Source organism: Geotrypetes seraphini, chromosome 5 (genome assembly GCF_902459505.1).
Source record: "Geotrypetes seraphini chromosome 5, aGeoSer1.1, whole genome shotgun sequence".
NCBI lineage: Eukaryota > Metazoa > Chordata > Amphibia > Gymnophiona > Dermophiidae > Geotrypetes > Geotrypetes seraphini.
In genome coordinates this window covers 9,890,413-9,907,041 of record NC_047088.1, presented here as the reverse complement: position 1 = coordinate 9,907,041, position 16,629 = coordinate 9,890,413, and the positions used below count along the sequence as shown (strand labels likewise).

General features: G+C 44.4%; 1 protein-coding gene across 1 annotated transcript in view; it reads right to left on the bottom strand.

Annotated features, from left to right (window-relative positions):
* The window catches only part of OPHN1 (oligophrenin 1), a 234,600-nt gene that overhangs the window by 138,188 nt on the left and 79,783 nt on the right, over nt 1–16,629 (bottom strand). Inside the window, exon 2 of the mRNA XM_033945796.1 lies at nt 9,716–9,811. Within this exon, the coding sequence (XP_033801687.1) occupies nt 9,716–9,811 (96 nt within the window). The remainder of the gene's footprint in view (nt 1–9,715; nt 9,812–16,629) is intronic.

Genomic DNA, 16,629 nt, shown 5'->3' with positions numbered 1-16,629 from the left:
TATATGTCTGTCTGTCTTTCTTTATTTCTGTCTCTCTCTCCCTCCCGCTGTCTTTCTGTCTGTCTCTCTCCCTGGCCCCCTTTGTCTGTCTGTCTTTCTGTGTCTCTCGCTGCCACTGTGTCTTTCTTCTTTTCTTTCTGTCTCCTTTCCTCCCACCCACTATCTGTCTTTCTTTCTATCTATCTGTCTGTCTCTCTCCCTGCCTCCTATGCAGCAGCATTTCTCTCCCCCCACTTCCCTGTGCAGCAGCCACAGCAGCATTCCCTCCCCCCACACTAATTCCCAGTGCAGCAGCAGCGTTTCCCCTACCCCCCCTTTCCCTCCTCGTGGTCTGACCGGATCCCTTAGTCCCTTCCTGCGGTCCCGACAAATCTGCGACTCCAGCAGCGTCTGCAGCACTCTACACACGCTGCTTCGGGACCTTCTACTGCCCTGATTTGCTCTGCCACGTCTCTGATGATGTCATGTAGAGTGCTGCAGGCTGCTGGAGTATGCAGGTTTGGAGTCGGGACCGCGGGAAGGGAAGGAGGCCCGAAGGAACTAAGTGAGCCGGTAAGATCGTGGGAAGGGAAGGGGGGGCGGGAAGGGACTAAGTGAGCCGGTAAGATCGCAGGAAAGGAAGGGGGGGGGTGGGAAGGGACTAAGTGAGCCGGTCAGATCGCGGGAAGGGAAGGAGGGGCGGCAAGGGATTAAGTGAGCCTGAAGCCGAGCCGCGAGTGTGGGGCTGTTTCTGCAGCGGCGCAAGGTGGAGAGCAGGGAGGCTTGTCTGGCGCACATGCACACTCCTACCGCCACAGCCCGACAGATCAGGGATCAGGGAAGCACGCGATAAGAGTGCGCATGCGCGTTTAGCATTTTATTATTATACATTATTGTTCATGGTCTGTCTCCAGTTTCACCCCCATCTTTCGTTTTACTGTAGGTTGATCTCGCGTCTTCCTCCTTTTCTATCTTGTTCTAGTGGGTATTTACTGAGACTAACGTAAAGTTAGCATTTTATTGTTGCAAGGCCGCTGAATTCAGCCACCTTGATGGAACCCAAATAGCACTACAGTCAAACCTTGGTTTGTGAGCAAAAATCAAGTGGAGCAGGCTTCGTCCAAGGCAAGACAAATCATGGGCTGCATATGAAGGGGCTTCGTCAGTCGTAAGGCGGAAGTCATTATGCCATTGTATAGATCCATGGTGAGGCCCCACCTGGAATACTGTGTGCAATTCTGGAGGCCGCATTATCGCAAGGATGTGCTGAGACTGGAGTCGGTGCAAAGAATGGCCACCCGGATGGTCTCGGGACTCAAGGATCTTCCGTATGAAAAACGGCTTGACAAATTACAGCTATACTCGCTCGAGGAGCGCAGAGAGAGGGGAGACATGATCGAGACGTTCAAGTATCTTACGGGCCGCATCGAGGCGGAGGAAGATATCTTCTTTTTCAAGGGTCCCACGACAACAAGAGGGCATCCGTTGAAAATCAGGGGCGGGAAACTACGAGGTGACACCAGGAAATTCTTTTTCACTGAAAGAGTGGTTGATCGCTGGAATAGTCTTCCACTACAGGTGATTGAGGCCAGCAGCGTGCCTGATTTTAAGGCCAAATGGGATCGGCACATGGGATCTCTTCACAGGGCAAAGGTAGGGGAGGGACATTAAGGTGGGCAGACTAGATGGGCCGTGGCCCTTATCTGCCGTCTATTTCTAGGTTTCTATGTTTCTATGTTAATTCGTGCCAGAAGCATGCTTGTAATCCAAAGCACTCATATCAAAGCAAATTTATATATTCAGTGATGTTAAAGTATAAAATGATTGTAATATATATTACACTTATTATAAGCTTTAAAAATGAATAAAGATTAATTAAAAAACATTTTTTAAAGAAGCAAATTTCCCCATAGGAAATAATGGAAACTTGGACGATTCATTCCACAACCCATAAACTTTAATACAAAATGTATTTATTTATTCAATTTTCTATACCATTCTCCCATGGGAGCTCAGAATGGTTTACATTAATTTATTCAGGTAATGAAGCATTTTTCTCTGTCTGTCCTGGTGGGCTCACAATCTATCTAACGTACCTGGGGCAATGGAGGGATTAAGTGACTTGCCCAGGGTCACAAGGAGCAGCCTGGGTTTGAACCCACAACCCCAGGGTGCTGAGCCTGTAGCTTTAACCACTACGCCACACACATACTTGTATTGCTCATTTAGAACAGTCACTAAACTCCCGCAGCATCAGAGCAAGAAGAACCATTGGCTCAGTTGTGATGTGTGTATTGCAAGACATTGCTTGTGTATCAAGTTAAAATTTTATAAAATGTTTTGCTTGTCTTGAAAAACACTTGCAAACCAAGTTACTTGTAATCCAAGGTTTTACTGTATACCAAATCTCTCAAATAAATAAGTCTCATGTACATTTGTGACCTATCAAGCACATGTAATAAATAAAACCACCTGGACGTTCCGTGCTATACCTTATCTGTGTGACCTGAATATCTGAAGTTATTCAGCTACCAGCAATATTCAGAGCCAAGTTAGGTCTTCTTTCTATGCATTCCCACTTGTCCAATTAGTTATCTGAATATCTTGGGTACCTAGATAACCGTAAGGACCCATTCCTGCTCTAACCAAAGATATTAAACAGATAGCGGCACAGTGGTCAACTCACATAGTGACACTATACCCGGTAAATGCATCTGGATATCTGGATTTAGCTCGGTTAGCTGGACTCATCCAAGTAGAAGCTCCCGTTGAATGTCAGTCCAATTATGATCTTTACACAAATAATTCTAGCAGGTCTTGGGACAGGGTGATGGACATCTTACTGCAATCTAGGAACTGGGAAAGAGGAACCTGAACTATAGCCATGTGATGTGGAGTTCCACATTAGGAGTCACCATCCAGCCTAGCCTAGGTGTTATCATTGAGGATGCGTTGAAACGTCGCCACATCTGTGCCTCGCTTAGATTTGTGGATAAGCGGGTTATAAATAATTTTAAATAAATAAATATAGCGGAACCAGAGAAGGGCAACGAACATGATAAAAGGGAAGAGGTGACTTCCCTATGAGGAAAGGCTAAAGCGGCTTGGAGAAGAGATGGCTCAGGAGCACTCTCAAAATTCTAGGAATACAATTAGACAGACGCTGCACTATGCAGACACAGATACACAAAGTCATACAGAAGGCATTCTTCACCATGCGAAACCTAAGAAAAATAAGAAAGTTCTTTACCAAAGAACACTACAAGATCATTGTACAATCCCTCACACTCAATATCTTGGATTACTGCAACAGCCTCTACCTAACATGTCCTAACAATATGATAAAACAACTACAGACCGTTCAGAACACAGCCATCAGACTCATCTACTGTCTCAGCAAATTTGACCACATCACTCCCGCCTATGTAGACTCTCACTGGCTTCCGATAAAAGCAAGAACTCAATTCAAGTTCTATTGTCTACTATTTAAAGTAACCCATGGAACTGCCCCCTGTTACCTAAACAACCGCCTATACCGCTACCACTCATCCAGATCAAGAAGAACTCAAAACCTATTCACCTTCCCCCCTCATAATGGAACCCGACGTAAGAAACTATACGACAGCCTTCTAGCGACACAGGCAGCGAAAATTGACCCCACCATCACCAAACTAATGATCAACACAACAGACATCAAAGTGTTTCGAAAAGAAATCAAAACATTTCTATTCAAAAAACACGTCCTTACCAACTAATATCCTCCCCTTTCGCACAAGCTCTCCCTCTATTGAATAACACATTAGTCAACTCCTAGAACCTTTCCTTCCAAACATATTCTGATTCCTATATAAGCATTTACCTCACTATCCAACAAACTTCTTACGTCATTATTAGGTAACTTCTGGTCTGTAACCCGTATATACTGATAGAATCTCAAAGAATAGCAAGATTCTAGAACCCCAAAGAGTAGCAACATTCCATACCGAATCTCAAAGAATAGCAAGATTCTAGAACCCCAAAGAGTAGCAACATTCCATACAGAATCTCAAAGAATAGCAAGATTCTAGAATCCCAAAACGTAACAAGATTCTAGAACCCCAAAGAGTAGCAACATTTCATACAGAATCTCAAAGAATAGCAAGATTCTAGAATCCCAAAACGTAACAAGATTCTAGAACCCCAAAGAGTAGCAACATTTCATATAGAATCTCAAAGAACAGCAAGATTCTAGAACCCCAAAGAGTAGCAACATTCCATACCAAACCTCAAAGAATAGCAAGATTCTAGAATCCCAAAGAGTAACAAGATTCTAGAACCCCCAAAGAGTAGCAACATTCCATATAGAATCTCAAAGAATAGCAAGATTCTAGAACCTCAAAGAGTAGCAACATTCCATGCTTCCGATCCAGAGCAAGTAGTGGCTTCCCCCATGTCTTTCTCAACAACAGTCTATGGACTTTTCCTCCAGGAACATGTCCAAACCTTTCATAAAACCAGCTACACTATCCGCTCTTACCACATCCTCTGGCAACGCGTTCCAGAGCTTAACTATTCTCTGAGTGAAAAAAAAAAAAAAATTCCTCCTATTGCCATTTCAGACTGGTGAAATAGAAACATATTAAAATTAATAAAAATTACCTTAGATATCAAGGGAAGATCAACAGGTTTCCAGTGGTTATGGGTAGTGGGAAATTAGAAAGTGATGGGTGGGCAGGAAGAGGATGCAATACCACATATGTCAGCTAATTGCATAACCTGATGCCTACGTGAAATGTTCAAAAACAGCCTCTGTTTTAAGCCTGCTTTATAAAAGGCATCTCTGTGTTTTTTTAAAAAAAACAGGCTCTCTAAACTATCCCCACAAACACATAAAAACTTACACGTGCCCCCCACAAGATGTCCACGCATGCAAAAACACACATTTTATAAACTGTGTCTACACACAGGAAACTCCGCCCCTGGGAACACCCACAGGGGCACGCAAAAAATAAATAAATAAATAACCCCTTAGAGATTTTTGCCATTTTTCAGCAATCACTTTAAATTTCAATGAGAAATTTAGCGCACTTATTTAGGGCTCCTTTTACAAAGATGCGCGGAATAGCGCACGTTGAATTGCCGCATGCCAGCATTAAGCTGGTGTTAGCTCTAGAAGCATAGCATGGGTTTAGCTTAATAAAAGGATCCCTTAGTTTCTACACTATCTTGGGTGAATTTCTTCATAAAGGCAATTAATAAATCCCCATAAATTAAACAAGTATTTTGTATGGCTTTCCTAATTGCAAATTGTTTGGGTATGTTTTAGCCATCTGTGAACCTTTTCAATGTATATTTTGTTTGATGGCGTAAAACCTTTTATATGTAAGATTTTTTTAATATAAAAAATATTTTTTTATATACGGTAATATTTTTTATATAGTAAAGTCCTGCTTAGGTTTTTATCAAAGAGGCAAACCAAGTCACATCAGGGTTTGTTCGGAGGACGCTCAGGAAATAAAACACAACTCACAAACAATATCATGTGATTATAATATGTGTGAAGGGTGCTCTCAGTGGGAACCATCAGCGATAGGAGTCCAGCTCCGACACTTCACTTCTGGGTCAAGGCGGTAAGCCTCCACCCCCACACCATCATCGAGCACCCTAAGTGTGCAGAAATTTAAAGCAACCTGAATCAAAAACCGGTGAGTAAATCAAGAACTCAACACGAAAATGCAATAATGCCTGAGCGACCCCCAAACAAACCCTGCCAGCCGAACCCCCCGGAACACACAACAAAGTCAAAAATCACCATGCGAAAAATGAACAATGAAAACAATACTTATCTGGAAAACTTCTCACAAACGAACAAGCCAAAAAAACCACGCCAGGAGAAAAGGTCACTCAGGCATTATTGCATTTTCGTGTTGAGTTCTTGATTTACTCACCGTTTTTTGATTCAGGTTGCTTTAAATTTCTGCCCACTTAGGGTGCTCGATGATGGTGTGGGGGTGGAGGCTTACCGCCTTGACCCAGAAGTGAAGTGTCGGAGCTGGACTCCTATCGCTGATGGTTCACACTGAGAGCACCCTTCACACATATTATAATCACATGATATTGTTTGTGAGTTGTGTTTTATTTCCTGAGCGTCCTCCGAACAAACCCTGATGTGACTTGGTTTGCCTCTTTGTGTTTTCGCTATAGTAGGATTTTTGGCAAAATTTGAGTGTATTGTTGTGTTAGGTTTTTATCAAAGCTGGATGTTAGAATCGTCCATGTCCCGCAAACAAAAATGCTTATGTGTATCTTTTCGATGTGGTTCTATGGTGGATATATTTGGTGAGCAATATGATATGGGTTTTATTTTTTTAGCTTAGTATTTTTTTTTATAAATATTCATTATTACATACCAAGTAAGACACTTGTACAGAAAGTGAGTTAGTCTGAATACAGCTTCATAAAAGTGTAAATCACAGTTTTATAACAAGAAAGAAACAAAACAAATTTTTTTTTGAGTAACTCGCACGAGTCCTCTACCTACGATTCCATGATTACACATAGGCAAATTAAAAAAAGGAAATAAAACAATATAGCAAGATAAACTACAGATAAGGCTGAAGTAGGAACGGCTTAATTAACTTCTGAGCACTCGATTTTCCTTCATCCAGTCGGGACAAGGCCAAAAAAGCACTTAATTGTTGAGGTTGAAAGAAAACATATTTAACTGAGCAGTAGCAAGGACGTCTCAAATAAAATGTTACCCCCAGTGAAATGACCCCTGCTCTCAAAAGAAGAAATTCTCTACGACGCTTTTAGGTTAGTATTTTTTTAGTTTTTTTTTTAATTGAAAAAATTTTAATGATTTACAATATCAAATGATACCGAGAAAAAAAAGGTTCACATACAAAGTTATATATTATTACAAACACAAAATAATCCTTTTCTAGCCCACAATATTTGGGGAGTCATGCTACTTACAACCAAGTTAAAATAAAGAAATTGGTTTGATTCATATAAATGAATCCGAACCTTTCCCTATTATAGGGGACTCCAACATCCTACCATTTCTCAGCATTGAATCTGGTTCATATATATCTGAGCTTGACTTTCACTTATTACATATTATGGGGTGTTTGGGTTTCGGGGTTTGTTTTTTTTTTGCATATACAGTTTTTGACCCCCAAGGCAGGCTGTTTTCCACCAAAACACAGGCTGTGTCGGGCCTATTTGCATATGTATGAGGATCTGCAATCAAATCTGGATCATCCTGTCACTTTGATTCTGCCTAGAAGTCCATCTGCTTATGAAATTGATTGCCACTTTCATTACAGGCTGAAGCGTCCTTACAAAAATGTAGATTAATGTTCAAAAACATTTCTTCGCCCAGGCTTTGGCTCCCAGACATCAGGGATTATATGAACACGCTGAACTATATTTGCAAGGATATTTTCAAGTGCATCGAATGATTTACTGCCTCTTACACGACAGAATTTATGATCTACTGCCTATCTACGAGATCATTGCGACCTATAAAGCAAAGTGGTATAGCAAGTTTTTTGGATTTTTGGCTCATACCATTTTTAATAGCAGATTCCCTACTCCTAAGTACTTATCGTCCAGTATCGAACCTTCCAGTCCTGTCAAAACTGCTTAAAAAAAAAGGTGGGTTTTAATCAGCTTCTGGAAACAGCACCTGCAGTGGTAGACGCCTGCAAAACGGACACTTCCTGCTTATCACCGGCAGGCGTTGCATCCAGAATCGCGTCTATTTTCTTCTACAGACGCCTTAAATGTAGGCCAACACTTCACCTACTATAAGTGCCTAGGTACACCTCTGGACACCTAAGTAAAAACCACACTCATATTGGCCTTAAGTGTCCATAGGGGTGCCTAGGCATCTTTGCGGCAGCGGCAAAGAAAGCAAACAGAATGTTAGGCATGATAAAGAAAGGAATCACGAGTAGATCGGAGAAAGTCATAATACCGCTTTATAGAGCAATGGTCAGACCACACTTGGAATACTGTGTCCAACATTGGTCTCCCAACCTAAAGAAGGATATAAAACTGTTAGAGAGGGTGCAGAGACGAGCAACGAAGTTAATAAGAGGTATGGAGAACTTGGAATATGAGGAACGACTCAAGAAACTAGGACTGTTCTCCCTTGAGAAGAGAAGGCTGCGAGGGGACATGATCGAGACGTTCAAAATGCTGAAAGGCATCGATAAAATAGAGCAGGAAAATAAATTATTTACATTGTCCAACACGACACGGACAAGAGGACATGGTTTGAAGCTAAGGGGGGACAAGTCCAGGACAAATGTCAGGAAGTTCTGTTTTACGCAGCGAGTGGTAGACGCCTGGAATGCTCTCCCAAAGGAGGTTATCAAGGAATCCACTGTGCTGGGATTCAAAGGCAAATTAGATGCACATCTCCTTATGAGAGGCATAGAGGGATATGGGTGACTAAAACTACATCAGGTGTATACCTGACTGGGCCTCCGCGTGTGCGGATCGCCGGACTTGATGGACCATGGGTCTGATCCGGAGATGGCAGTTCTTATGTTCTTATGTTCTTACGCACGTGCTCAATGCCTAAATTGTAGGCGTCCTTCGCCCCATCAATTTAGTTTTTACATGCGTCCCGATTGGTCCATTAGACAGCGGTAGGACACCTACCATCAAGACACAGTTTTTAGTGTGCGAGCATCGACGTATGCTAATTAACTCGGGATTAGCATCGGAGTCCATACCGCTTACAAGATGCTGAATTTCCGTACTAATTTGGGCTGTAGTCAGCTCTGAACCTAGTGACCTGGATTGGCCACTGTTGGAAGCAGGATACTGGGTTAGATCAGGGGTCTCAAGTCTCTCCTTGAGGGCCGCAATCTAGTCGGGTTTTCAGGATTTCCCCAATGAATATGCATGAGATCTATGTACATGCACTGCTTTCAATGCATATTCATTGGGGAAATCCTGAAAACCTGACTGGATTGCGGCCCTCAAGGAGGGACTTTGAGACCCCTGGGCTAGATGGACTGTAGGGCTATGCTGATGTTCTTATATAAATTAAATTAAATGGCTACGTGCTAATGGAAAAATTTGCATTTGGCCATTATTTCAGAAATAGAAAAATTGGCCACTTTTATCACTGTTTAGTAAAAGTCGCTAGGACTCGCGCACAATTCAAAGGCACCAACCTAACTAGTAAAAAAGCCCCCTAGATAATAGAGAGTCAAGCGATTTGCCCAAGAAGCGTCACTGGGATTTGAACCCTAAAGGTTTTGGTCAGAATTATCATTCTACTAGAAGTTTACTCTCATTCTTAACTGCAAAAAACAAAATCCTCTCTACTCAAATTAATCAAAAAGCAGATGCAATCAAGGCATTCAAATCAAGGGAAAAACTGAGTGTGCTATGACCACCCACGTGGAAAGAGGCAGAGAGGCTTTCTTCTGTCCATGCTTTCCTTCTACAAGCCCTGCACATGTTAGGCTGCTGAAGGGCTTTGAGTAGCTGAGATCATGGGCTTCGGCAGCTCCAAGTATAAATCCCAGATCTGCAAAGCCTGTTTGGAAAATGTGGTCCAGCAGCACATTTATGAGTCAGGCTTGCTGGCACAGGGACAGGGCTGGGAATAAGTTAGACAATGCATATTCTTGCTCTCCCAGGGTCACTCACAGGACACTGGAGCTGCAAATCTTGCTGCCTTCAGCCATTTCCCACTCTTCCCACCTGCACTGACTAAAAACCTGCTTACCAATATTGATTTCATCATCTGTAAGGGTGTCCCCAATGAAGTCAAACTGGAAAGACTGCAGCGTCTGGGAAAACTTCAACACAGCACTGGAGTAACCTGAAAAGGAGGGAAGAGAAGATCAGCTACTTCCTATACAGACAGGAAGAGGGCAGGATTCATGAAACACTTCCCGTGGCGTCATATATAAAAGCCATCATTGTTATGCAGACTTCAGACAGACTGGAGGTGTATATTATATGCGCCTATTCACATCGGTCAGCTCACAAGCACCACTTATCTTTCACGGATTCATTATACCTCCTATCCCATGACTCTTTCATTTTCTCAGGCTGGGTTTTATGATTGGTTTTCTTCCCTTCTGATAATGGCAATGATATAACTATGTTTTACTTATATATATCTCCTTAGTTTATTTTGTTCTAAAAATGCAATAAAATGTTTGAACTTTAAAAAAAAAAATAAAGATATCTATACAGTATAATCTCGTTATAACGGACTTTAAGGGACCTGGAAAAACAATCCATTATATCCAGAGTTGCGTTTTTTGTTTCTTTTTTTACTTTATTTAGGTCAACTTAAAACAAACGTACAATCAATGAGCAACAGTCACTGCACAAGTATATCAGAAACATCAAGAAGAAAACTCAGCAAAACATTGGTACGGCACGAAATGATTGCAAAGTCAGAACACTAAAAGATGTTCTAAAGAATTATGTCATACTGTACTGGAAAGAAAAATCATCTGTCATTTTCTTCTGGGCTGCATTTTGATACTGTATCACCGGCATGCCACGGAGCCTGCATGTCCGTTATAGCCGAACTAAACTACAGCTAAAAGCGGCTCTGGGGACCAAATTGGTTGTCCGTTATATCCGAAAGTCCCTTATATGCGAGTCCGCTATATGTGATGATTTTCTGCATGTTTATAAAGGCGCATGGCTGGGAACAGCGCAGTGGCGTACCTAGGGTATGTGGCACCCGGGGCCCATCATTTTTTGACACCCCCCCCCCCCCCCCTCATGTAAAATTTTTTTTTTTTTTTTTTTTTTTGCAATAACCATGAAATGGAATAAATGGTCAGAATAGAAACAGGCAGTGAAAATTTTCTTTTTTTTTTTTTTTTTTTTTTCCAAAGTATTTTTATTGAGAATGGCAAAAGGTCCAGACAAGCAACCATGGTCTGTACAGAAACTTATACATTATCAAAAAGAACACAGAATGAGAGTAACAGCAACAACAAGCATGAACAAGCCTCTCCCAAGAGAAAATTGCCAATGAGAGGCATAGCAATACACAACAAAAGGCCAAAACTTGGGGCAAGCAAACAAATCCCACCCCAGAACCCACAAGAATAATAAGCCGGACTAGACCCTCAGCCATATTTTATAATGAAAAAAACCCCCACAAGCAACAACACCCAGACCGCTCACCAGACACACCAATCCGCACAACAAGCACCCAAGAAACACCCAGCCACCACCCAGACAAAACTACCAGACACACCTACCCCACCAAGCCCAGACCCAACCCCCCCTCCCCAGAGAGTGCAAGCGCAAAGTGGACCGTGAAAAGGGCAGCTGCAGAAGTGGAAAGCCCCAGATAAGTAGGTTAGCTAAAGAAAGCCCACAGATAGAAGAAATCAGGATAACAGAAGTTCCAACAAATGCTCCCACAGAAAATTTTCTTTTATTGAACCTCATTTATGTAACCATTATTCCAAACATAACATAACATAAATTATGTCTGAATTGTCATGACATCAGAAGTACATATGGAGTAGTTGCAGGTGATGCTTGGGACAGTTCTGATTATGTTAGTTTGGTTTTATGTGTTTTTTTAATAGAAGGGTTTTTATTTCTTTTTTTAAGGTTTTGTAGTTTGTGGTCGAGGTCAATAGGTTGTAGAGTTGGGGGTCAAGTGTTGCAGCTCGAATGGCTAGGAGGTTGTCGAACAGTTTTTTTCTTTTGACGTTTTTGGTTGGAGGGTGTGTGAATGGTGCGTGAGTTCTCCTATGTCTGTTTGAAGTGGATTGAATTATTTAGCTGAAGAAATTAGTTACCCCCCATTCCACACACATTAATTCTCTTCCATTTTTGTTCCCATTATAAAAAAACACTGATAAGTTCCCAGGAAAAAAATACATTAAAATAAGAAGTGAAAACAAAGGCCCCTACAGATGAGAACATAACATAAGAATAGCCTAACTGGGTCACACCAATGGTCCATCATGCCCAGTAGCCCATTCTCATGGTAGCCAATAGTGCTGCCCGATTCAGAGAAAAATATTTCATTCGATCCGATTCACCCTGTTGAATCGATTTTTCGATTAGATTCACTGTTAATGACACCGCTTTTTAAGTTTAAACAAAGTATAACAATAAATTTCACAACAACAATAAATTTCACAAAGTACTTAAAAAAAAAAAAAATCACATTTTTCCATTAAAGCAGTTCTGGAGACATTTGCTTGAACAGTCTTTTTTCCCAGTCCATAAGCAAGCAATATGAAAAAGATTTCCTTAATTATCTACTCAAACATTTTTGCTATTTACTTTCATTGTACCTATACTATTATTCAGTAGAAAAAATGGACTTAACTGTGCAGGAAATGAATCTCCTCATACACCCACCATATAGTGCAAAAATGTGCAAAGGTCTGTTTTTTTCTTTCGATCACTACATAGCCTAATGCCACACAAGCAGCGCTGTTACAAACATATTCTGAAGGTCAATGCTAAGGTTGACAAAGTTTCCTTCCTTGGACCAGAAGGAGATACTGACAAACCACTGGAAGAGATTCTAAAACAACTACCCAGAAATAACACCCAAAGACCCACTCAGTGTGTGAACCAGTTGAGTGGAGTGGACTAACTGGGGGTGGAAATGGGCCCAGAGTTTGCTCAGCAGAATTTCCCAGACTACCTCTTCCTCTCAACACACTGACATGCTACCACCACCACCAACACTAGGAACACCTCACCGAGTATGCCAGCAATGCTTATAAACTTTATAAAACACATTATTATATTTTCTTATAAAGCATATATTTTAACTGAACTCAGCCTTGCCATTCACAAAAATAGAAAAGTTCCCATTTCAAGCTGTCTCATGTACACTTTTCAAATCTAACATATTGTAATCACAAAACAGAAAATAAAATTATTTTTTCTACCTTTTGTTCTCTGATCAATATTCAAATCTTGTTGGTCCCAGGCTCTTGTTGTCTTGCTTGCCAGGGTCTCCTTTCTCCGTGCTAACCATCCGTCTGCCATCTCTGTTCTCCCCTTCCGTTTCCCTTCCCTCTCCCGGAGATCTGGCATCTTTCCTTTTTTTTGTCTCCATCCACAGATTCACCTTTTCTCAACTCCCCACCACCCCAGGATCCACCATCTCTCCCTTTCTGTTCCCAACTATCCTCCTATCCAGTATCTCTATCCCCCCTCCACACCATCCCCTGTTTCCAAGTTCTCTCCCTTTCTGTTCCTTCCCTCCCTAAATCCCATTATGCACCATCTCTCTCCCACTCCTCTGTTTTTAGACCCATTATTTCTAACCCCCAAAGTCTGGCATATGCATGTATCTTTGAACCCCCCTTCCCTCTCTCCCTCTGTGTACTTTTACACCAGGACCCCCCTCCCCCGAAGGTCTGTCCCCCCTCCGAAGGGCTACACCCCACCCCTGAAGACCTGCACCCCCCGAAGGACTTTACCTCCCACCCGAAGGTCTGTCCCCCTCTGAAGGCCTAAACCCCACCCCTGAAGGACTGCCCCCCCCCCCCGAAGGCCTGCACTCCCTTGAAGGTCTGCACCCCCCCGAAGGCCTGTCCCCCCCTTGAAGGCCTGCACCCCCCCTTGTAGGCCTGTCCCCCCCCTTGTAGGCCTGTCCCCCCCCTTGTAGGCCTGTCCCCCCCTTGAAGGCCTGCCTGCCTTTCCCCCCTTGAAGGTCTGCACCCCCCCGAAGGCCTGTCCCCCCCTTGAAGGCCTGTCCCACCCCCTTGTAGGCCTGTCCCCCCTTTAAGGCCTGCCTGCCTGCCTTTCCCCCCCTTGAAGGCCTGTCTCCCCCTTGAAGGCCTGCACCCCCCTTGAAGGCCTGCACCCCCCCTTGAAGGCCTGCACCCCCCCTTGAAGGCCTGTCCCCCCCCTTGTAGGCCTGTCCCCCCCCCTTGTAGGCCTGTCCCCCCCCCTTGTAGGCCTGTCCCCCCCTTGAAGGCCTGCCTGCCTTTCCCCCCTTGAAGGCCTGCACCCCCTTGAAGGTCTGCACCCCCCCAAAGGCCTACACCCCCCCCCCCGAAGGTCTGCACCCCCCTGAAGGCCTGCCTGCCCCCCTTGAAGGCCTGCACCCCTTGAATGTCTGCACCCCCCCCCCGAAGGCCTGTCCCCCCTTGAAGGCCTGCCTGCCTGCCTGTCACCCCCTCCCCCTTGAAAGCCTGCTTGCCTGCCCGCCCGCCCCACCCTGAAGGCCTGATGCCCCGACCCACCCCGAAGGACCGCTCGCCCCCCTGGCCTCCCCGCACCACCTATGAACAGCCGCAGCAGGATCGCGAAGTCAGCGTCGGGTACCAGCCCTAAGGGGGTGTTCCCGGCCTTGCCGTTCAGTCCCCCGCCACCCCCGAAGGACCGCTCGCCCCCCTGGCCTCCCCGCACCACCTATGAACAGCCGCAGCAGGATCGCGAAGTCAGCGTCAGCGATCCCTGCTGCTTCCTGCGCCACGGTCCCGCCCCTCCTCTGACGTCAGAGGAGGGGCGGGATCGCGTCGTAGGAAGCAGCGCAGGGATGCTGACGCTGACTTCGCGATCCTGCTGCGGCTGTTCATAGGTGGTGCGGGGAGGCCAGGGGGGCGAGCGGTCCTTCGGGGGTGGCGGGGGACTGAACGGCAAGGCCGGGAACACCCCCTTAGGGCTGGTACCCGGGGCGGCCCGCCCCCCCGCCCCCCCCTAGGTACGCCACTGGAACAGCGGACCTTGTCTGCTATAGACGAGGTTCCGTTATAAGCGAGTCCATTATAACAAGATTATACTGTACTCTTCACTCACAGGCACAGGTGTCCTGTCTCAGAGTGGCCACAGGAGGGAGCTCTGAATCCCTATTTCCATTCTAAAGCTAGAATAGATGAAAAGAATGACATTCCTCCTAAGAGTTGAGAGACACGGGACCTGACAGGAAAGGGGGAGGGGCACTGCACTTTTAAAAAAAGAAAGGGGAGAACTAAGGAAGGCCAATCTAATTTGTAGCGGGAAGAAGCAAGCATCTCTATAGATGGGGAAGTTAACTAGGGGGTAGAGTTTAGAGCCTCTAGACCAGGGGTCAGCAACCTTTTTAAAGCAATCTTGACCCTTTGATCTCTCTTCCAACCCAACACTGCTCCTCCCCCCCCCCAAGGGCCTACCTAGGTATCAGGTCCAGTGGTTGTGTGAGGGGGGTCTTTGGGGCAAGAGCATGGCCCTCTTCTGGCAGCTCAACCCCATAATACTCCACCCCCTCCACGTATAGGTAGCCCCCCTCTCAGGCCTACTAAAGGGACCCGATGGTCCATCGGGGGTCTTTATGGCAGGAGCGCGGCCTTCATGCTCCTGCCTCCTCGTGGTTGTTTCTAAAATGGCTGCTGTGACCTTTTGCAGGTGCTCGTGGCATTTCCTGTAATACTGCAAGCTGCAGCAAGAGGTCACAGCAGCCATTTTAGAAGAAAGCCATGAGGAGGCAGGAGTGAGGGTCACGTTCCTGCCACAAAGACCCCCCGATGGACCACCAGATACTTTGGTAGGTCTTAGAGGCCGCATATGGCTCGGGAGCTGCAGGTTGCCAACCCCTGCTCTAGACATTTGAAGGCACTCACTGGGTTTAATCAGGCAGAAGAGGAGACAGTGGCCATTGTCATTTCCTGGCCCTCCAGATCAGGCTTTTCCCAGCAGGCACAGGCAATGATAAAGGGTGCCAAAAGGTACCACCATTATTCATGGACTTAACTTTTTCTTTTTGGTGAACAGTATTTATCCTTAAGAAGAACTGAACAACTTCTGTCTAGGTCCTTGTCACAATCTGGGTTGCGCTGATTAGCCAGACAGCCTTACCACAATATATAAAGCATAAAATGATAAATTAGCGATACATTATTTTAAGCCTAATTGGTACATTTTACCCAAACTTGCTTTTGACCAACTCCACAGCCCTTTAGAAGCTGTGGTAGTCTAGTGGCCTCTTCGAGGCAGGCACAATCCCCAGTCACTCCTGTACGTGTTGACTCCATTGTAACGCTTAGCTTCTTGAAAACTATTATACCGATTCAAATCTTCGTTTATTTCTGAATTACTTTTACATTTATTACATGTACATTAAAATCACGTTGGGCCCCCTGATGAAAGCACACAAGCCAAAACAAGGCCCATGTTACGTCCTTTCATGTTTAAATCATGTTTATCAGATAAAATACTATATATTATATTTATACCATTGAGAAAATTGTATCATAAAACCCGGAGATATTATCCGTCCCTTATTATCCAACTAACTAGGTGGTGGAATAGCCTCAGACTTGGAAAGTATCTGCCATAAGGTCTCAATATCCAACTGTTTGGACCGAATCATCGGTTTCCAACCACCAGCAACCCTTATTAGTGGGGGGGGGGGTTAACTTCCTTTGTTTTTTTCCTTTTAATTTTTAAATTTCTTTCAATGAATTATATTACGGGCTCCTTTTACAAAGGTGCGTTAGGGCCTTAACGCACGGAATAGCGCGCGCTAAAATGCCCCGCGCGCTAGCTGCTACCGCCTCCTAAGCTAATCTAATCTAATCTAATCCTTAGGTTTGTATACCGCATCATCTCCACGTTCGTAGAGCTTGACGCGGTTTACAGTAGGAGAAATAGGAAGGAACTACAACAGAGGGTTAGAGGTAGAAGTGTGAAGAGAATTTAGAG